Raw genomic sequence first — 21,715 nt, forward strand, 5'->3', positions numbered from 1 at the left:
TCTGCCGCGTAACAAACAGGCACAAACTCAGCGGCTTAAAATGACACCCATTTCTGGGCTCGTGTTCTGTAGGTCAGAAGTCTGGTGGGCTCTGCCTTAGGGTCTCACAAGGTGGAAATCAAGGTGATGCATACCTGGAGGCGTCTACTTCCTGCTCATCCAGGTTGTGACGGATCCAGATCCCCCTTTCCCCGCTGACTGTCAGCCAGGGCCCCTCTCACCCCCTTAAGACACCCGCATTCCTCGGCACGTGGCCCCCTCCACTTTCTCCAGCAGCTATGCCCTGAATCTGCCCTAAGTGTCAGCTTCTGACTCCCGTGCAGCCACCAGCCAAGGCAGCACCGTGATTTTAGCACCACGAGGCCGCCTCGTCCCACCCAGACATTTCCCCCCATGTCTAAAATGTAGCCCAATCACGGGGCGACCCCCCATTGCATCCACATCTGGGGATCCACACCCCACATCCTCTGGCACCTTTGACCATGTCTCCCACCTGAGAGCAAGCTGATGAACTGTGGACACGGGTCGCTCGGAGACCACCAACAACACGTCAGTGTTCAAATGCATGAAATGAAGAATGGTCATGTTGGCTTTTGCAGGATGATTCTCTAGAAGGTTCTCCGGAGGGTTCCATACATAAGACCTGAATGCTGCCACTACTCTCATCTTGGGCAAATTTCCTAATCCTCCTGCGCCTCCCTTGCCCCATCCGTGAAATAAAGATCGGGACGATAGTGTGTCAAGGGTGCTCGTGGAAGCTGAGGCGGGTCACCCACACGGTCACCGACGCAGGCGCGTCCAGGGCCCACATGGAGAGCTGTGTGGTCCAGGCTCCAGGAGGAAGCCGGCGGCCTGCAGTTAGGACACAAAGCAGAGCGAGCTGCTGAGAGGAGGCGGGCATGCACGCACGAGTTCCTCCCTGCTCCTGTCCCCGCGGGGACGCGACACCAAGCCCCTGCGTTCGTGTTTCCCTGTCTCGCTTCCGCGGCGAGAAGGGACAGACGTCCTGCTCACGGCATCGCAGGGGCGGCAACCTCCCTTTGCATGCGAGGCTCGGGTTGGCAGGTCACGGAGGGGACCAGAGCTCCCCCGGTGCCACCGTGTCTCCGCACCAGGACGGGACGGCCCCCGCTAAGCCCACAGCGTGTGCCCAGCCCGAGAGGTGGACGGCGGCCTCCCTGCCAGGCCACGCTGCCAATGCCAACAGTGTCACCTTTAACTGTAGCCCCGAAGTACCTTTTCTCAGCGGCTTCTTGACCCGCTGGAAGAGCTGAGCTGCAGGACGGGGGGCAGGGTGGGCCCGAAACTGCGAGGGGTGCTTCCCGGCCCTTCCACGTGGTGCTCGGAACCGAGGCGCCGGGGGTGCGGTCACCTCTGGCCCCCCGGGAATCAGGCCTAATGTGTGTCCTTGCAACATCGCAGGCTGGCGTCCCCTGGGAGGCTTCTCAAACACCCCAGTTCAAGGGTAAAATTCCACTCAGGGCCATGGGGACCGAACCAAACGCCGGGGCTGGTGTAGACACTGTTGGTGGGAGCCTCCCTGGGGCAGGAGCACCGCCTCCTCCTTCCCAGAGGCTGGTAGGGCGGCCATGACGTGGGGCACCATGGAGGAGAGGGCCGTGTGCACCCCCCGCCCGGAGACACTTCCCCCCACAGGCCGCAAACACGCGCTCTTCTCGCACCCTGGGCGTGGTGCTGTCCTGTGGCAAAGACCTCAAGGTCCGATGTGAACAGCTTGCAAGGTGATGGGGTGTCAGCTGAGAGATGTGTGACGGTCACAGCTCTGGTGTGGACAGACCTCAGGGAGACCCTGCCCCTTTCCACCCCCTGTTCCCCCCCAAATCCCAGGTCCTGCATGACCCTCCCCAGCCCCCCTGCTGCCCCCAGGCCTCCGCTGCTCCATGTCCCCTTTGGGACTTCACACCTATTCCTCTCCCTGTCCCATTCACCAGGCCACAGCGCAAACGTCACCTCCTCTGAGACGCCTGCCTGGCCTCCTCCCAACCCCAGCCAGTCGCTCCATGTGCCTTCTCTCCCTTCTTGGTGTCCGTCTCCCTTCTCGACGAGAAGCCCCAGGGCTGGGCCTTGTCTGGACCACTGAGCAATAATCTAGGGTCCAGCCGGTGCCTGGTACATGGAGGCCCTTGACAGATCCTGGTTAAGTGGATGAACTGATGAATGAATGAAAAATCCAAAAATTGGGGTGCCTGGGTGGTTCAGTTGATGAAGCATCCGACTCATGGTTTCAGCTCAAGTCATGACCTCAGGGTCCTGGGATCAAGTCCCGCGTCAGGCTCTGCACTCAGTAGAGAGTTTGCTTGTCCCTCTTTCTTCCCCCCTCCCCTGCTCGCTTTCTCTCTCTCTCTCTCTCTCTCAAATGGATAAATAAAATCTTTACCCCAAAAAAATCCAAAAATTAAGGGTCCTCTCACAGCTTTTCCCCGTGTCTCCAGAGGAGAGCACCGAGGCTCAGAGGAGTTTCATGGCATGTCCCAGGCCCACCCCCCTGCCAAGACTGTCCCTTGGGGGACCCAGGCCCTTACGTCAGCGCCAGCCCAGAGCTGTGGGCTGGCAAGAACCTGCCCTGGGCTGTCCCCAAGGCTGACAGTGTCTATGCTGCTTTCCAGCTCAGAGCGCACGCAGTGGACATGAACGGCAACAAGGTGGAGAACCCCATCGACCTGTATATCTACGTCATCGACATGAACGACAACCGTCCCGAGTTCATCAACCAGGTCTACAACGGCTCCGTGGATGAGGGTTCCAAGCCAGGTGAGCCCCCGGCCCCTGAGGAGCGCCGAGTGAGTGGGAGTCAGCAGGCGAGGAGGCCCCATGCTCAGGGAGCCGTGACCACCCCACGGGCCTCCTCCCCATGGAGGCGCTCACTTAGCAGGTGCATGTCGCACGCACTGCAGGCCACACGGGACCCCGGGAGCAGGGCCCCTGCTTCACGGGCTCCTAGGTCCAGAGGGGGGTGCAGACAAAAGCCAAGCTAAAGCAAGTACTTAAAGCCACAGCACAGATAGTAAGGCTCGGAAGGAACCCAGGGGCGCTGAGAGTCGTGGAGGCGCCTGTAGGTCAGGGAGGACCCCTCTGTGGAGGTGACATAGAGGCTGAGAGCTGAGGCATGACAAGGAGCCTCTTGGAGAGAAGGTCTGGGGGGTGGGGGTGTGTTGGAAGGGAGCCTGGGGAAGGAAAAGGCACGGGCAGAGGTCCTGGGGCAGGAGACGAGGTCAGAGAGAAGACCTGACATCCGAGGTCTCCCGCACCACACTTTCCATTTTATTCCAAACCCCGTAGGAAGCCCACGAGAAGGCCAGACTCCCGCGGCCCCAAGCGGTGAGCCCACATGCCTGCAGGCCTCAGTACCCCTCTGAGCTGACCCAAGGGCCAGTCTTACCCCAGACTTCAGTTTGGCATAGATACCTTGACCACGTGATCGTGCGCCACGGCCCTTGCTAAGCATGTCTCTGCAGGGGAAGGGCCCCTTCCCTCTCCTCTTTAGCAAAGACAAACCTGAAGGTCCCAGGAGGTGTGTGTGGGGGCCAGAACCCCCAGCCGATGCTAGACCTGGCCTGGGAACCGGCAGCAGCACCTGGGAATGCAGTAGAAATCTAGAACCTCTCAGCCCACCCCCCTCCCCGACTCAGTCTCTGTAGGTGAGAGGGCAGCCCTGCACTGCCTGATGTCTCCTGCAGGGACGGGCGGCATCCCTGGGCCAGCTGCCCAGCCGGGGGCTGGGCGGGTGGAGCTGAGCTGAGCACCCCCAGGGCCGCCAGGAGTAGACACTGAAATGCAGGATGCCCAGGGGCACGGGAGGATCAGAGCAACTATTTTCATGCATACTTATGCACCAGGCAACATTTAGGAGCTGCCTACAGTGACGAAGTACTGCTTTTGTCCTGAACTTCAAGTGTCCCCGGGGTCTGTAGCTTAGCGGGCAACCCCACCCCGGCGGCCCTGGCGAGTATCCCATTCCAGGAGGGCGTCGGGGCTCCTGGGAAGCCCTGTGGCTATGGGCACACGGACCCTCGAGCACCAGGAGCCTGAAGCTCAGCCGGCTTCCCGCTTCCTGTGCTCAGAGGGGTCAGCCGCATCCCATGCAGCCCACGGTGGGGTGGCGAAGCCAAGCATTTATCATCGCTTCCCCGCCCGGAGCAGGTTGTCATAGTTCTGTCTCCAGGGGCTGCTTTTTCAGCAAGGTGAACTGTGTTTTTGATTGATTGTCTCGGAATTGCGAGACGCAGGCCAGCCCGGTGTCAGTGAAGGGACGGCATGTGACATTATGTCTGCCCACACCTTGGGCAGCTTCTCCCCACAGCCCCTGAGGAGCAGGGACAGGCTGCCGACGGGCAAATTAGCTCCAAGCGGCCAGCTCCTTAGGCAAAGGGGTGGGGTCGTGGGTGTCAGGCTTGGGGGTGCTTTCTCGTTAGCACAGATATGGCGGGCCTCTCTCCCCACGACCCGGCACACTCCATAAAGGTGCCTGGATATCATAAATCACACCTCCCTTGTCTTACTTTAGAACAAATCAATAGAGAAAGTCTTCCCAAATGTGTAACTGGCTTTACTCCTTAGGATAACAAAAGCAGCAAATTGTTGTGGCTCCTCCTCAAAATCCTGATAAGCTTTTAAGTTGGAGATCGGAGCTGCCCCTGCCCCCCCATCGCCCCATCACCCCAGCTCCACAGGGCCACTTGGAATGCCGAGCATGGCCTGAAAGACCGGAAGGCTGGTGTGGATCCCAAGATGGGTCCTCTTTCCCCGTTCACTCCTGTGTCTTTCATGGACTGTTTGCACTAGGTGTGGACTGACTTTCAGGGTCCCTGGGGGACCCCGCATCTGTCTCTGATCCCGGAACAGCCCTCAGAGGGGAACAGGGATGCCACGGCTTTGTGCAACGCCCGGGACGCAGCGGGGCCGTGCTGCTCCCTCACGTGCCCGGCCAAGGCGAGTTGACCCCAGACAAAGCATGCCGTGGTGTCCTGGAGGCAGAAGTGCCCAGGGCTCGGAAACAGTCTCCGGGGTGTCCTCCCTTGCGTCGGTTAATCACCGTAATAGAAGGTTTCACTCGGTGCCTTTGCGGGGTAAGGAAAACCTATCACCAGAAATTAGCCCTTATTCCCTGGCATAATGGGTTAAGGAAAGGTTTCAGATGTACATTCTAAAGGAAAACAAATGGAAAGATGTGTTAAACATTGACTCACCCAGATACAAACCTTTTAAGGTTTGGGTAGTTCATATGAGGACATTAGCAAAGTGACTCAGGGGTGGAGTCTCAGGAGGAGCCCGCATTCACCCCTCATTCTTTCCCCAGCCCCGGTGCCCCGCCGTGGTACGGAATCCTCTTTGGTGACAGGCTCGGAGGGTGTGGAAGCCCCAGGGTGGCCCGTCCTATCTGGTGCAGCAATGGTCATTGTGGTTTGGGGTCAAGGGTGCCCGCTGCTCTGATCTCAGCTGTTAGATTTCTGGGTCTCCAAAACCCACCTTGAGAGCCCCTGGAAAAGGGAATGCATTGGCTCACATAATTGCCAAGTCCAGAGACAGGAAGCAATCTCGGGTGCTGTGGCTAGAGTGGGACTGGCCAGGGCCTTGCTTACCTCGGTCTGACTCTCCCCTCCTCGGTGCTGGCTCATTCTCAGGGAAGTTCTCTCTTCCTGTGGACAAGACGCCTCAGCAGCTGCAGACATAACCATGAGCCCTGGGAGAGGGCCCACTTCTTGCTGGAGTCCAGCAGGGGCCCTGGGAGATCCCCGTGATCTGGCTTGGGTGCTGTGCCCATCCTGAGGCAGTCCCCACGGCCAGTGCATGGACAGTGAGCCTCTTTCAGGCACAAACAGAGTCCGGTTCTACACCCCTCCAAGTCATTGGGTCTGACCCTGTGGCTGGTGTGGATCCCCCCCAAGGAAAACCAGATCGTTGCTTCAGAAAAGGGGGCTGGATACCAGGTAGGCTCAAATAGCAGGTGTGCATCACATGCAGTTGTAAGAAATAATAGAGACACCCCACAAATCTTCACCCGTTTCCCCCGGTGGGAACAGCTCGCAGAACTGTCATGCATGATCACGCCAGGACGTGACACTGGTGCAATCACAGGCCTCACTCACACGTCGGCAAGTTTCCCAGCGTGCGCCCACGCAGACGTGCGTGGGTGCGCTTCCGTGCAGTCTCCCCACGTGTGTAGATTCCTGTGACCGCGGTCAAGCGGCTGAACAGCTCCTTCGGCAGGGCCCCTGTACTGCCTTTCAGAACGACAGCTTCTTCCCTCCCCCACCACCCGCCCACCGACCCACCATCCCTAACCCCTGCCAGGCGCTGCTCTAAGACCTCCCTTCGGATGCCCTTCTTTAACGCTGCGACAGCCCTACCAGATAAGCACGTTTCTTTTCCCCACTTTGGAGATAAGGGAGCGAAGGCATAGAAAGGAGGCAAGATTTATTTTTTTTTCCTTTTTTTTTTATTCTTATGTTAATCCCCATACATTACATCATTAGTTTTAGATGAAGTGTTCCATGATTCATTGTTTGTGCATAACACCCAGTGCTCCATGCAGAATGTGCCCTCCTCAATACCCATCACCAGGCTAACCCATCCTCCTCCCCTCTAGAACCCTCAGTTTGTTTTTCAGAGTCTGTCATCTCTCATGGTTCGTCTACCCCTCCGATTTCCCCCGCTTCATTCTTCCCCCTCCCGCTACCTTCTTCTTCTTCTTTTTTTTTTTCCTTAACATATATTGCATTATTTGTTTCAGAGGTACAGATCTGAGATTCAACAGTCTTGCACAATTCACAGCGCTTACCAGAGCACATACCCTCCCCAGTGTCTATCACCCAGTCACCCCATCCCTCCCACCCCACCCCCCACTCCAGCAACCCTCAGTTTGTTTCCTGCGATTAAGAATTCCTCATATTAGTGAGATCATATGATACATGTCTTTCTCTGACTGACTTATTTCACTCAACATAATACCCTCCAGTTCCATCCACATCATTGCAAATGGCAAGATCTCATTCCTTTTGATGGCTGCGTAATATTCCATTGTGTATATATACCACTTCTTCTTTATCCATTCATCTGTTGATGGACATCTTGGCTCTTTCCACAGTTTGGCTATTGTGGACATTGCTGCTATAAACATCGGGGTGCACGTACCGAAAGGAGGCAAGATTTAAACCCAGGCAGTCTGGCTCGTGAGCCACGGTGCTCACCATGGTACACACTGCTTCCCCTCCCCAGTCTGTGTCAGGAATGCATCAGCCGCAAGTCACAGAAAACCCACCTTTGTACCAGGAGGGGTTTGGGGGAGAGCTTGAAGTTCCCATGCCTCTCCCTCTGGTTTCTCACCCCATGGTCCCTTGGAGGCTGCAGTGCCTCCAAGCATCACATCCACTATCAGGCAGAAGGAAGGAGAAGGAAAGAGAAGGACAGAATGTAGCTCGGGCAGTGTCTCCCCAGAAAAGCACAGGTTGTGTAAGAAAGTGCCTTTCTCCAGGATAGAAAAATATAAACCCCACCCTCAAGAAGTCCATCGTCCAGTTGAGGAACCCAGAAATCCGTACGTTATGTACGTGTGAACGAGTGGTAGAGATGCACATCCAGCAAAGGCAGAGAAGCAAACATGCCAGGCCTTCAGGAAAGGAGAGCATTCTCCTGCCTCAGGGCCTTTGCACATGCTGTGTCCTCAGCCTGAATGTCCTCTCCCCAGTCACTGTGACACTGGCCCCTTTTCCTCCCCCAGCTCACATATCACTCCTGCAGAGGTGTCTGCCCTGCCTGCTTTCCATTAATACTGCCTTACTTGTTGGGTTAGTTACTCAGTTTGCGGCCAGCTTGCAGCACTGGGCAGAGATCCTATCTGTTCTCCTCACCTGGACAACGGCAGGACTCAGTGGACCCCAGCCCTCGCCTGACCCTCTGGAGGCTACCCGGTGCTCAGGACAGGCCCGGGTCCTGCGTCCTGGAGCTCGGAGCTGCTCGGCCATCAGCTCTACCAGGCAGGCTTCGCGAACCTCACAAGGAAAGAGTAATAATCCACAGTGATTATCTTTTAACTAAAAAAGGCTTTAATTGGAATTCCTGATTTCCCTAACCCCTTGTAAGTGTGTGAGGGCCTATGTTATAAATTCTGAAATTAACGTCCCCTTAAAATATTAAATAGCAGAGAAATCTATATGCTGAAAATGAAGTCAAAGAAGGCTTCGTCTAGATAATGCAGTTTTTGCTTAAATAGATTATTCTATTAGCGGCCCGTTTATTTATTTATTTTATTTCTGTGCCGGCGGAGTTCTCCCTGAGATGAATGCCACGGACTAATGCACAGATGGCACCACATACTCGAAAGTCATCTGAATATTAAGAATTTAAATCTTTAGCCTCAGTGATTTGAGCAGAAAGCCAATTATGGGGCTGAATTAGTTTTCAAATTAAACTGCAGTTTAAGGCTTGTGAAATTAATCCTTTAAGGCGGACGGCAGCGCTCGAACATGAATTCTGAGGGAGAGCCGACCCTCCGCTTTCTCCCCTTTTCCTGTTGGTGCAGCCAGTAAAGAGACGCCCTGCACCTCGGGCGGCGGGCAGCGTCCCCGCTTAGATGAAAACACAATCCTGACGTTCTGTTTCATTTGCCAAGAAAAATGGAAACCTCGCTGCTGGCAAGAGAGGCCAGAGCAGGCGCCCAGAGGAAGGAAGGATCCCTGGAAGGATGCTTCGCTCCAGGCCCGTGTAGGGGGGATGCACCTTCACTCCCACATGGCTGCAGAAGTGAGCTGCTAGTGTGAGTTCTTCCTCCTCGCAGGGCACCCCCGGGACCGCAGCCAAATGGCTCCCGTGGACACACCATGGGATGTTCCGGGTGCACTCCGTGTAATTGGGATCGCTGGGGCTCAAGGTTGTGTGTGGACTCAGACCCGGCCGGCCGGAGGAGGCAGGAGGCCCAGGAGCACCTGCAGGCCAGGGCCACACCGACCAGACACTCGGGGACTGGCCCTGCTCACGCCCCAGGCACCAGCTCACAGGCAGCTCTTCTGCTCACCCCGCGCCCCACAGAGGACATCCCGCTTCCAGAAGAGGACCCCCAGGCTCCAGGAAGCTCAGTGACGGTGCAGAACCAGGCCCCGGGAGCGGCAGCCAGGGTCTGATCTGGACTGAGCCCTGCCGGTCCCACCCTGAGCCCAGCTTGGCCTCAGAAGTCACCCAAGGCCACAGAAAGGCATCTCTTTGGAAAGGTCTCTCATCTCGTGCCTTGTCAGCCAGGGGTCAGCTGCGCCCACCTCAGCCCCAGCTTAATCCCTGTACTGGGTGGAATGGTGTCCACCCAGAACCTCAGAATGTGGCCGTCCTGGGAAACAGGATCTTTGCAGACGTAGTCAAGACGAGCTCTGATCCACTAGGACTGGTGACCCTTTAAGAAGGAGAGATTAGGACCGAGGCTGACACCTTGATTTTGGACTTCTGGCCTCCAGAACTGGGAGATAATAAAGTTCTCTTGCTTACGGCCATCCCCTTGGCCTGGCACACCTTCCTAGCCCTCCTGCACCTTCTCTGTGCCCAAGGGAAGTCCACCCACCCTGCCCGAGCCTTGTAGGAGGGTGCGAGGTCATGGCCATCAGCCACTGCCTGTTGGGGCCCCAGCTCTAGAGCCAGGCGTGGGGTCCATCCACCCAAACCCCAGCGTGGAAAGGTGTGGAGGAGGCCACAGCGTCTACTGCAGGCTGTGAGGACCGCCGGGCTTCAGGGAAAAGAACGCCACGACCAAGGCCAGAACGGGGGTCAGAACGGGAAGCCGTTGCATGTCAGGAGGAGACGGCGGCACGGGGACCCACAGCTCAGGGCCCGGGCAGGGTGCAACCCAGGTTAGAGCACGGCCCTGGCTCAGCACACGTCCTGTGCCCACTGGGTGGGCACACACACGTGGGGTCTAGACCATGCACAGACAGGAAGGAAGGCTGCCCCCGCCAAGAGGGCCCTCCAGGCTCTCAGGAATTCCTCCAGCGTCTAGCCATCTCCTCTGGCCTGGGCTCTGCTCCAGGGCCCTGAACGCTCCTATTTCATCCCTGCTGTTCCACAGACCCTGTCCCTTTCCCACTCGGGGTAGGGCGCTCCCACATGCGTCGGCCACCTGACCATGGACTGGCGACCCAGCCAGGCTTTCAGAATCCCTCCTTCTTGAGAGAAACCAAGTCGCAGTTTAGGCTCTAAACACAAAGTCACATCTTCTATTTCTCAGTTGCCTTTTTTCTTTTTCTATTTTCTTCTTTTTTTTTTTAGTAACATCTTACTTTCTGATAATCGAGTGATAGCCTTTGAAGGAACCGTGGAAGGTACAGAGAAAATCACAAAGGAAAACTCAAACTCCCACATACGGTGCCGCACTCAGAGATTGCATGTCCGTCACACGCCCTCTGGCCTCCCCTCCTTTGCATAAACACGTTGTTATTTTAGAGATTGGGGTCACACTGAACAGTCTAGAGCCCTCGTTCTTTTCCAGTGAGCCGCACGTATGTCATGAAAATTTCAAATAACATTAACTATCCTTCTACAACATTTTAATGGCTTCATACTACTCCATGATAGCAAAGTTATGATAACATCATAATTTATTTAACCAACACCCTGCTGTACTACGGTTAATATCATTTGCTTATTGATTGTGCCCATGGCTTGTCTGCACCACCAGATGTGAGCCTCACGGGTCAGGGGTTTTTTCCACTTGAACTTTTTATTTAAGATCGCTGTAGATGGGGGCGCCTGGGTGGCTCAGTCGTTGAGCGTCTGCCTTCGGCTCAGGTCATGATCCCAGGGTCCTGGGATCGAGCCCCGCATCAGGCTCCCTGCTCTGTGGGAGGCCTGCTTCTCCCTCTCCCTCTGTCTGCCACTCTGCCTACTTGTGCTCTCTATCTCTGTTAAATAAGTAAATAAAAATCTTTTAAAAAAAAAAAAAAGATCGCTGTAGATGCACACACAGCGTGCAACCTAAGACAGAGTCCCCAGTCCTTCGGTTCCCCTGGTGGTAACGTGGAAATGAGCGAAGCCCACCCCAATGAGCTCTGTTTATTCAGAGCCAGCTGGAGCCAGGGAGTCGGCCCCCACCACGTGCACTGGGCAAAGACTCGAAGGCGGGCAGCGGAACAGAGAGCTTCATGGTGGGGAAGGGGCCGCTCAGCTGTGCCCTGATGGGGCTTGGGCCTGGAGAAGTGGGAGGTGGACATCCTGTGTCATTAGTTGGGGGCATACTTCTCTGGCTGGCCCTGAGTCAGAAGCCGGGACAAAAACTGGGGAAGCTGTCAGTTATCCATCAAGTCCCCGCAGTTCTGGGCCAATGGTTACAGGGTGACTGGCTTCCTGGATTGTTACTAGAGATAGAGGGTCTGACTTCCTCCAAGTCTGACCTGCGGGGAGCTGGACCTCCCACGCTGGTTCCCCTGGCTGGTGGGTAGACCTCCCGGGCCGGGTCCCGCGGACGGTGTGTTAGAGTCCTATCTTCATGTCGGATTGACTGTCATTTCGCGTGTGTTCAGTCTCTCCATCATGTCTTGGCAGAACCACAGGACAATATGCCAGCCAGGATATTTGGGGTGGACACAGTCAAGATACAGAACATTCCATCCCTAGGAGGATCCTCATGTTGGGGATTTAATGGTCACACCCACCCCTGTGCATCGGGGACTTTGTGTATCTCTTTTGCTCACGGACATGCAATGCTGAACACGGTGCTTGGCACATAATGGATATTTAATAAATATTTGTGGAGGATTTCAGGCTTTGCTATCAGGAACCGTGTCAGCACGGACCGCTGGGGGCGCAAATCAATCATCTATTGCATATCTGTGATTTTTTTCCTGAGGATAAATTTCTAGAAGTGGATTTGTCAACTGGACACATTTTAAAGGCACATGGGTATAGAGAGCCAGCTGCGTCCAGAAGCTGAGGCCTTGTGCTCCCTGGACACTGTAGGGGGTAGGGTGCCCATTCCCTGTATATCCCTACTATTCTCTATTGTTGTTATTTTTAAAGAGCATTTGCGTTTGGGGCATGTAAAAACGCCCTTCTTTCGTATCTTTGATCAGTAATAAAATTGTTGTTGTTGTTTTCAAAAAGGAGGAGCAAAGAGTGTCTCTGTGATAAAGATTTGAAATTTAGGCTCCTTGACTGGAGACTAAGCCAAGGGGCCACGGTGGGTGTGTCAGGCGGCGGGGTCACCGGCCAGCTTTTCCTACATTGTACCTTCTGATATTTTCCCATGAAAACGCGCTGGTTTCCATGGGTGGGTTTCATTTGTGCAATCGGAAAAGAATTATTAGAATTCTTTTTTTTTTTAAGATTTTATTTATTTATTTGAGACAGAGAGAATGAGAGACAGAGAGCATGAGAGGGGGGAGGGTCAGAGGGAGAAGCAGACCCCCCGCCGAGCAGGGAGCCCGATGCGGGACTCGATCCCGGGACTCCAGGATCATGACCTGAGCCGAAGGCAGTCGCTTAACCGACTGAGACACCCAGGCGCCCGAATTATTAGAATTCTATCATTTGGTTTTAAAAAGCAGACTCCTGAACATAGCAAATAAGGTGGATGCCTAGATGTAACGTGATGTTATAACGAGCCCAAAACTAAAGGACCGGTCTCGTTGCCAAACATTCAGATCCGAGTCCTCCATGTCTGGGGCCCGGGGGGAACAGCAAGGGGCGCAGACTGACTGGGTGGGCTCTGCAAAGCAAGAGCCTCAGCCACATCCAGACTGCACACACTCTGCCTCCAGAACTTTCTCTCAGAAGGCACCAAATTTGATGCTGAGCCTGGGATTTTAAAGCTTTGGGAATACTTCCTCCCCAAAACTCTGATGCCCTGGTTCACCAGTCAGGGGCCGTGCTGGGAGCTGGGACTTGGTCAAGCAGTTCATGATGAAGTTGAAGACAGCTGAAACAGGGTTCCTGGGTGCTTAGAGCCCTACCCCCTCCCTGTCCTCTCACCCTCCCCTTCTCAGGCCTGGAGGCCTAGCTGCTCAGCTTGAAACCCCAAGCCCAGTTCAGCCCCAGCTTCAGACATCTACTCCCAAGAAAGGATCGCATCAAGGTAGGGCACACACTCCTCCACACCCCTGCAGGGCCCCGGACAGCACATTGTTCTGGAGCAAGGAACTGAACTAAAAACATGCAGCTCAGGACAAGGGCCTCCAGGACTCCAGTGCCACAGGGCTAGGAGTTTGTGCCAGTCGGAACTCTGGGTTGCAAGTGACAAAAATTCGAAGTAAAATGGCGTAAGGTGTGAAGGGAAATTCATGGGCTCAATTACACAGAAAGTCTATAGGGTACCTTAAATTTTCTGTTAACCTAAAACTGTTCTTAAAAAAAAAAAAGTGTGCATGTTTAAAATAGTCTTTAGGTAGGGGCACCTGGGTGGCTCAGTCGGTGAAGTGTCTGCCTTCAGCTCAGGTCATGATCCCCAGGTTCTGGGTTCTAGGTTCAAGTCCCACATCGAGCTCCCTGCTCACTCAGTGCCACCTGCTTCTCAAATAAATAAATAAATAATGATAAAATTAAAAGTCTTTAGGCAATAGCTTCAGGTGCAGGTTGATCCAGGGGCTTCCTAGTGAGAAGCTGTCACTTGAGCCCCTCTTGAGACCCCAAGATGGCCCTGTCCTTCAGCCTCTTTATTTGTGGCCAGAAAGTGACCATCATCCCAGCCTCACTCACTGACACAGGCAGACCCAGGGGCAGGGACAGCATGTTGGTTTCCCAGGAACCCCAGCAAACATGGTTATTGCCGACTCTGATGGGTAAGGTGCCCACAGCTGAACCGATCACTGTGGCCAGGGGGAGGGATGTGCTCAGCCAACCAGGGCCTCGCAAGGCAGGGAAGGATGGACACCAACAGGACCTTCAGGTGCCGCCCTCAGAGAGTGGGGCTGTGCTGTCTTCCACCAGGGAGCTCAGGCCTACGTGTGGTCAGGGAAACAGACACCGAGCAGTGGGGCGGCTCAGGCAGTTGCCCAGCCCCTTGGATCTGAAACGCCTGCACCCCTGCACGTGTGCTCCCCCAGGGTGCACAGCCTCCCCTGCAGGCGCTCCTGCCAGCTCCTTTCCCGTGTGTCCCTCAAGCACGTACTCCATGCCTTCCGCAGAGCCGGCCCCGGGCCAGACCCCGCTCCTTCTCCGGGCGCCTCCAGGTCCCCACTGCACCACCCTCCATGTGTGCTCGGCAGAGCCCCGGCAAACACTGAGAGCCGGGTCTTGAGCCGTGTGGCTTGGGGAGAGGGAGCTGGGTTCGGAGTTGGAAAAGCTGGCCCTGCAGCCCGTCCTGCTCTCCCCCTGCCCCCCCCGGCCCCCCGCCGCTGAGAGAGAAGGAAGTCAGAGCCGATGCCTCACAGGAACCCTGAGCTCTAGAAGAAGTCCTCCGAAGCCTCGTGGGAAGTGAAGGCGGCAGGTTTGCTTTCCAGCCTGCCTCCGGCGACGTGGGGTTCCCTCCGTCTCCGGGAGATGGGGCTCGGCTGGCGATGTCTGCCCCGGGTGTGCCCCTGGGGCAGCAGCAGACAGAGCAGATCATTCCCGTCTGAGAGCTTTCTCTGTCCCAGGCACCTATGTGATGACCATCACGGCCAATGACGCGGACGACCGCACCACGGCCAATGGGATGGTGCGGTACCGGATCGTGACCCAGACCCCGCAGAGCCCGTCCCAGAACATGTTCACCATCAACAGCGAGACAGGGGACATTGTGACCGTGGCAGCCGGCCTGGACCGAGAGGTGAGGTGGAGGGGGGAGGGGGGCCTCGCCCTTGCGGCCCGTGCAGGAGACGGGACCCCAGCCCAGGTTGGGTGCCCCGGGGGCCCGTCTGCTGCGGCACCTGGCCGGGAGGAAAGCTCTCAGCAAAGCCGTTCCTAAGTGTTCGCCGCCGGCCCTGGGAGCGCACCTGGGAGCGCACCTGGGAGCTGGTCCCCCCGAGAGCTTTCCCAACAGGCGCCGAGGTCTGACCTCTGTGCTCTCAGGAGGCGCCCGCGGCGGGGCCCCAGGGCCGGGGGCCGTTAGCGACCGTCTGAGAGCGTGAGCACCCACCCCCGCCTGGGGCACCAGCCCTACGTCTGACCCGGGCGCCCCCGCCACCATGACCCGGGGCGCACGGACAGGGTGGCACTTTCCACTCAGGGCAGGAATCATCACGGCCAGAGTGACTTCTTTGGTGCTGGGTACGAGGACTTCCCAGCTTCGCGGCCCTTCCCGTGACCCCAGGAGGCCGCACCTCTGTTGTATCCACCTTCGCTCACCCCATCCGTGTGGACTCCAGTGTCCGCCCCGCCCAGAGCCAGACCCTCAGGAGAGGGCGGCATCAGGTGGCTTTGCTGCCACCGGACTGCCATTTTCCCACCGAGTGCGGGGGCGTCTCCAGGCACTGGGCCACTGTTCCCATCTGGGTAGATGACACTGTCCTGGGCACCTGCCTCCCGGGCACCTGCCTCCGGGGCCCCTGGAAGGGTCAGCAGCAGCTCCGGGCTGAAAGCCCCCGGCTGGCAGCACTGAGTAAGCACGCTCAGCTTCCCAGACCAGCATCTCTCCTGCCTCTGGGCCTCCATGACGGCCTCCGGTTTGCTCAGTGACCAGAGGCCGGCGTCTCCTCTAAAGGATACCCGAGTCCGTTTACCCTTGAAAGCACTTGGTTCCCAGGACTGGAGGCTCGTTTGCAGAGCCTGTGTCAGCCGCTCCCTCCCTGGGGGCTCGTTTGCAGAGCCTGTAACCAGCCGCTCCGTCACTGGGGGCTCGTTTGCAGAGCCTGTAGCAGCCGCTCCGTCGCCAGGGGCTTGTTTGCAGAGCCTGTAACCAGCCGCTCCCTCCCTGGGGGCTCGTTTGCAGAGCCTGTAGCAGCCGCTCCATCGCCAGGGGCTTGTTTGCAGAGCCTGTAACCAGCCGCTCCGTCACCAGGGGCTTGTTTGCAGAGCCTGTAACCAGCCGCTCCGTCACTGGGGGCTCGTTTGCAGAGCCTGTGTCAGCCGCTCCCTCCCCAGGGGCTTGTTTGCAGAGCCTGTAGCAGCCGCTCCATCGCCAGGGGCTTGTTTGCAGAGCCTGTAACCAGCCGCTCCGTCACTGGGGGCTCATTTGCAGAGCCTGTAGCAGCCGCTCCATCGCCAGGGGCTTGTTTGCAGAGCCTGTAACCAGCTGCTCCGTCGCCAGGGGCTTGTTTGCAGAGCCTGTAACCAGCCGCTCCCTCCCCAGGCGCTCGTTGGCAGAGCCTGTGTCAGCCGCTCCCTCCCCAGGGGCTTGTTTGCAGAGCCTGTAGCAGCTGCTCCATCACCAGGGGCTTGTTTGCAGAGCCTGTAACCAGCTGCTCCGTCGCCAGGGGCTTGTTTGCAGAGCCTGTAACCAGCCGCTCCGTCACTGTGGGCTCGTTTGCAGAGCCTGTAGCAGCCGCTCCCTCCCCGGGCGCTCGTTGGCAGAGCCTTACTAGCCACACTCATCTTGATGGCATCCGGCTCCCTCTCCCAAGAAGCACTGCAGTCCTCATCATCTGGGTCCAGGGACCTCACCTTGATCGGGGGCACTGAGCTGGGACCTTGCTACGTGCGGATTTTCAGGGCCCAGCTGCGGCAGGTTCTCACTCCCCAGACTGATTCCGCACACCTGTGATCCTGGCAGGTTTGGAGATGGGGGCACCAAACACCTTGAGTCTAGACCTCACCCCTGGCAAAGCTGCCGGAACTGCTCCAGCCACGCTGCCCCCCCTGCGTCTTCCAAATCAATAAACACCAGGTGGTAGCACAGAAAGTGCCACCCCCACCCCCCCCCAGGAAGGGCATGAGGTGCTTTTTTGACATTCCTAAATTGTACTGGGCGGTGCACCGGGGTGGTAGGCTGGGGCAGAGAGGTCACGTGAGAGGGAATTTACACAACCTCATGGCTCAGCAGGATGCAGGGTGGCCCTCGCCAACAGCCTGGCCAGGAGCATGTTAGGGAACACCTCTGAGCCCCAGCCTCAGTGCCCTCTCTGAGAAATGGGCACAGTGATGTCAGCCTGGTGGGCTCGGTAGGGAGGGGATGCGTGCGCCCTGGCAGCGGGGTGAGGACTGGTGGGGAGGCTCACCGAGGGGCTTTAGCTCCACGGAGTCAGATGTTTTCTTGGCCCAGTGTTGGTGGAGATGTGTGACAGGAGAGGGGGACAGAACCTCAGGGGCTCCATGGGTGACTGGGGGATCTCCCAGGGACCAGGGTAGGTGCCTGCTGCATCCAGACCAGGCCCTGGAGTCAGGGATCGGACAAGGGACTGCTCCCCTGGCTCCCAGAAGGATGCTGCCATTAGCTGGGGTGGTGGACCGGCGACTCTATGGGGAAGGTCATTAGAGAGGTCTGCACAGGAACAAACACCCTGTGTTTTCCTTCCTTGTTTAGCAAATTCAGACAGAGGTGCTGGGTGAGGCACAGGGGACAGAGGAGAGCTCGTGAGACAGACAGCGGCTCCCCAAGGCCCCGGGGGGGTTGGGGGGGTGAGGAGCAGAACCTAAATGAATGTGCTGTAGATGGGTGCAGGTGATTGCATGCACAAAGTGTCATGTACTGATGAGATGCTCTCACAATGGGGAAATCAGGGGAGGCTTCCCAGAGGAGGTGACCTTGCTCTGAACCTTGGGGGCTGGTACAATCGATCATATTTTCTGCTGTTTGGGATGAATGACCAGCACCCACTTTCCCTGAATGCTGTGCATCACACATCTAACTTGTTGCAAGCAATCATAGACACCGCTCAGCAGGGTCCTTCATTCAGTCAAAAACTTTGGGGCACCTGGGTGGCTCAGTGTTAAGCATCTGACTTTGGCTCAGGTCATGACCTCATGCGTTCTGGGATCGAGCCCCACAGCAGGATCCGCGCTCAGCAGGGAGACTGCTTGTCCCTCTTACTCCAACCTCTGCCTCCGGGTCACGCAGCTTCTCCTCTGGGTGTCTCTCTTTGTCCCCTCTTCTTATGGGGACGCCAATCATTGGACTTAGGGCCCATCCTAATCCAGTGTGAGCTCATCTTAACTCACAAAAACCCTATTTCCAAATCGGGTCACATTCTGAACTTCCAGAGGGACATGGATGTGGGGGAGACAGTACAGGCCTGACCTGCTGTTCTGGGGTTCCTAATTGTAACAGGCGGCCTTTGAACTCCAGGATGATGAGGAGACAGCCCTCCAAGAGCTCACTGTGGGTAGCCACCAGCCACACGCAGCTGTTTAAACTTCGGTCTTTACCGTTACATGGACTCTGGCATTCAGGTCCTCACCCTTGCCAGCCACGTGGCAGGCGCCCCGCAGCCTGAACAGCGCCCCGGGACCCACCCCTGATTGCCCTGTGTCTATAGGCAGCCGGCGTGGCCCCTCTGCCCCATGTTCACACGGGGCTGTCCGCCTCACGGAGCCCCGCAGAGACACAGGTGCTCATCAGCTGACCTGAACTGTGACGCAGAGGCTGAAGGAGGCCTGGGCCTCACCTTGGGGTTCTCGGGGTACACCGCTGTCCTCAGCCTTCAGCGGGTGGCGGGCAGGCAGGTGGGCAGGAGGACATGCAGGGGGCAGGGGGACAGGTTCTCTCACCAGCCCGGGTCGCAGAGCTCTGGGCCCCACCGTCCCCACTGGGCCGCGGTGCCAGCGACCCCACATGCCCCCCGGCCGCCACCGCAGCAGATTCCGGCTCCTGCCCAGCAAAGCCTCGCCATCCACAGAGGGCTTCTGTTCAGTATTTGATGAGCGTAGACTTCAGGCGCCGGAAACAGGGAGGCAGGAAGGCTGAGGGCCTTCCTCTCAGCTCTGTCCCACCTGGGGGGCCTGGGCCTCTCCTTCGGGGCAGCTGCCTTGGGGTCTGCTCAGTGTCCAAGGGCCCCTCACCAGCTGCCCCTCCCCTCCTCCCGCCCAGAGCACATGCTCTCTGCATCTTAAGCGAGTCAAGTGAAATAATTAGACACAAGCTGTCTGCACTAATTAGCACGTCCGCAGACCACAGGTTGTGATTGCCCTGAGACCGCTGGTGGACGCTCCCTGGACCGTCGGCGTCTCGCGGCAAGGCCTTGTGTGCGCGCCAGGCCTGCAGGGAGCCCAGTCGGGGAAAGGAAGGTCCCTGGACAGAAGGAGTGGCAGGGAGTCTGCAGGAGGGAGCCGGTGCCTGAGACACACCAGGTGCCCCAGCGCCTCGGTGCCCATGCTGCCCGCAGCCCCCACCTAGCTTCCTGCTCCTCCGGTGCTGAGGGCTGGCCCACCCCTCCACCGCCTCCTTGTGCCTCTCTCCCGTCCCCAGGTGCTTGAGGCCCCGGTTCTTCTTGTCTTGCCAGACATCACCCCCAGGGAGGCCTCCCCGACCACTCTGCTCAGGGCCTGTGCCCTTCCTCCTCCTCTCCCTGAGCTGGGCAGGTTCCTTCATAGCCCCCGCTCAGAGGAGACTGCACGTGAGCTTGTTGGCTCCTTTACTGTGAGTTCCCCTCTGACACAAGCTCTGTAGGGCAGGCCCAGTCTGTTCAGGCATCACTGACCGACCAGCGCTCAGCTGCACGCCTGGGGCACTGGAGCAGCTCAAGAAATGTGTGGAAAGGTCAGGGGGTGGGCGTGGCAAGGGCAGGGCTGGCAGAGGGGCAGATCCAGGGGCAGGGCAGCAGAGCTGTGACCCCTGCCACCTTGAGCTCAAAAAGATCAGTATTTGCTTTGATTTTTTTGTTTGTTTCCCAGCTACTGAGCACTCCAACCTAGGTGTCCTCGCTCTTTGGGGCCTTGTATACTAGATTGCCAGAGTCCGTGAAAGATCATACCTCAAATTTTATACTAAAGTGTAAGTGGTTGATAGAGGTGGCACAAGGTGGCATTTGCACTTTATCAAAGAGCAGAGCCTGACGCTAAACGAGGGACACTCCAAGGATGATTGTGAGACACCAGCTCTCAGGATCTGGGGTGTGGGGAGCTTCCCCTGGGGAGCTTATACGGCATAAGCAGAGAGCGCTCATCCCAGACACGAGACTCATGGTGTTCGCAGGGGCCTTGGATGGAGCGCGGCAGCTGCCTCTGAATCTGTGACCCTGTGCCCCGGCAGGTGGCCAGGGAGACACAGGGCTGCGCTCGGCCGGCTCGCGTCAGCTGCTCAGGAAGGGCAGGTGGTCTGCTGGGGATACTGCTCCAGACCCCCCTTCCCGCTTTGCTCACAGGCACTCCCCGCGGTGTCTGCCTTTGCCTTCAGGGAGGAGAAACGAAGTGGCCGAAGGGGATGGGGGTGCTGCGGGTGAGGGAGCGGAGCGCGTTTCCAGCTTGGGCTTTGTGTCCCGAGCAGCCCGGCTCTCCCCCCGCCGGCTCCGGGGAGGCTCTGAGGAATGGCCCAGAGTTAACCGGACACCCCGGGCAGGTCGCTCAGCGGCAAACAACCACACAACAAGGACACCCTCGCCTCTGCTTCCAGGCTTTTGTAAAACCTGCAGGTGGCTGCTGGCGGGGGGTGGGGACCCCAGGCGACTTGCTCGCTGCCCCCCCACCCCACCCCCGGCCAGGCGGACCCTCAGGCCACAGGGCCCAGGCGCCAGAGCTCCGGCCCCGCAGGAAGGTCACGTTTCTCCACAAGATCCCTGCACAAATCTGCGCCTTTCCCCTCCTCTCCCTGGGAGAATCTGATCCCCCCGCCCCCCGGGAACAGCAGAGTCTGGGGGAGAAACGCTGCAGATGCTTCTCAGAGCAGCTTCCCGTGGGGCAGAGTGAGCCATCTCGACGAAGGGGAAATCCACAAACGTAATTGCTGCCCGGTCTAATCAGGCAGAGCTATGTAAGTGGAGCATTTTTACATGACTGAAATGTCAGGAGAGGCCTCGGTACGACGGGAGAGGCTCAAGTGTCTCCTGTGTGCCTAGCCAGAGACACCCCTGCCGCTGACACCGCTCGCCTGCACGCTCCCCTGCACACTCCCCGGTCAGAGTGTCTGTGTCACACAGTTAGCGCAGAGCCACGGACGTCCTCAGACCCACTGGCGCCTACCCCTGGGTGAGTCACTGGGTCACTGGGGACGCCACCCCGGCTCCCCATCCCCACGCACGCAGACCCTCACTGGTCACCTTCATTAACTTGAAATGTGTCCCCACACAAGCGTGGGACATGAGGGTCTTGTGGTCTTACAGGATTTTTAGGAAAGCAAAACCAGGACCTTTCCATAGTTCTCAAGATTCTCCAGCTACACTGTCAGCAAGGGAAGAGGTTTCATGGAGGGCGATCCACGTAGTTTTGCTCCAGCTGAATCTCGCGATCATCATCACCAACCGTGGTTAATGCCATCACGTTACTCAGTTTCAGGGGGATCGTCCTGTAGCGACAGGACCAGCATCTTCCCTTTGCTTCCTGGGAAGCCCAGCAGCGGGCCACACGGGAAATTCTAAAAATGTGTTTTCCTAGAAACTGAGCTCCTTGTAAGTCCTCTGAAGAGGCCCGCTGCAGGGGGCCAGTGGTGGGCCGGGCGGGGTGGTGGTCGGGTTTCTCCCCGCTGGTTTTCGGGCGTGTTCACGGAACCCCGTGTTGAGCTCCCCAACTGCAGCCTAGGGGTCTTGGCGGGGTCAGTGACGGCTGAGGCGACTCTGCCAGCACCTGGATTTTCCCCTGAACCTTACCGATCCCCCCGCCCGGGAAAGGGGAGCAGGGGAGAAGCAAAGGCACTCTTGTCTTGGGGCGTGAGCTCTGCCCCAGAGACAGACGCCCGGGCCCTGCCATCTGTGCTCCTGGGTCACACGCGGGGGCCGCCGGC

The 21,715-nt window shown here is 57.6% G+C and overlaps 1 protein-coding gene across 1 annotated transcript in view; it reads left to right on the plus strand.

Moving 5' to 3' along the window:
* The window catches only part of CDH4 (cadherin 4), a 528,918-nt gene that overhangs the window by 471,072 nt on the left and 36,131 nt on the right, over positions 1-21,715 (plus strand). The window contains exons 6-7 of the mRNA XM_064573410.1: positions 2,628-2,772; positions 14,565-14,737. Coding sequence (XP_064429480.1) covers positions 2,628-2,772; positions 14,565-14,737 — 318 coding nt within the window. The remainder of the gene's footprint in view (positions 1-2,627; positions 2,773-14,564; positions 14,738-21,715) is intronic.

The sequence above is a fragment of the Mirounga angustirostris genome, unplaced genomic scaffold (genome assembly GCF_029215605.1).
Source record: "Mirounga angustirostris isolate CCGP_5_RB_7025 unplaced genomic scaffold, mMirAng1.0.hap1 SCAF_10, whole genome shotgun sequence".
NCBI classification, from domain to species: domain Eukaryota; kingdom Metazoa; phylum Chordata; class Mammalia; order Carnivora; family Phocidae; genus Mirounga; species Mirounga angustirostris.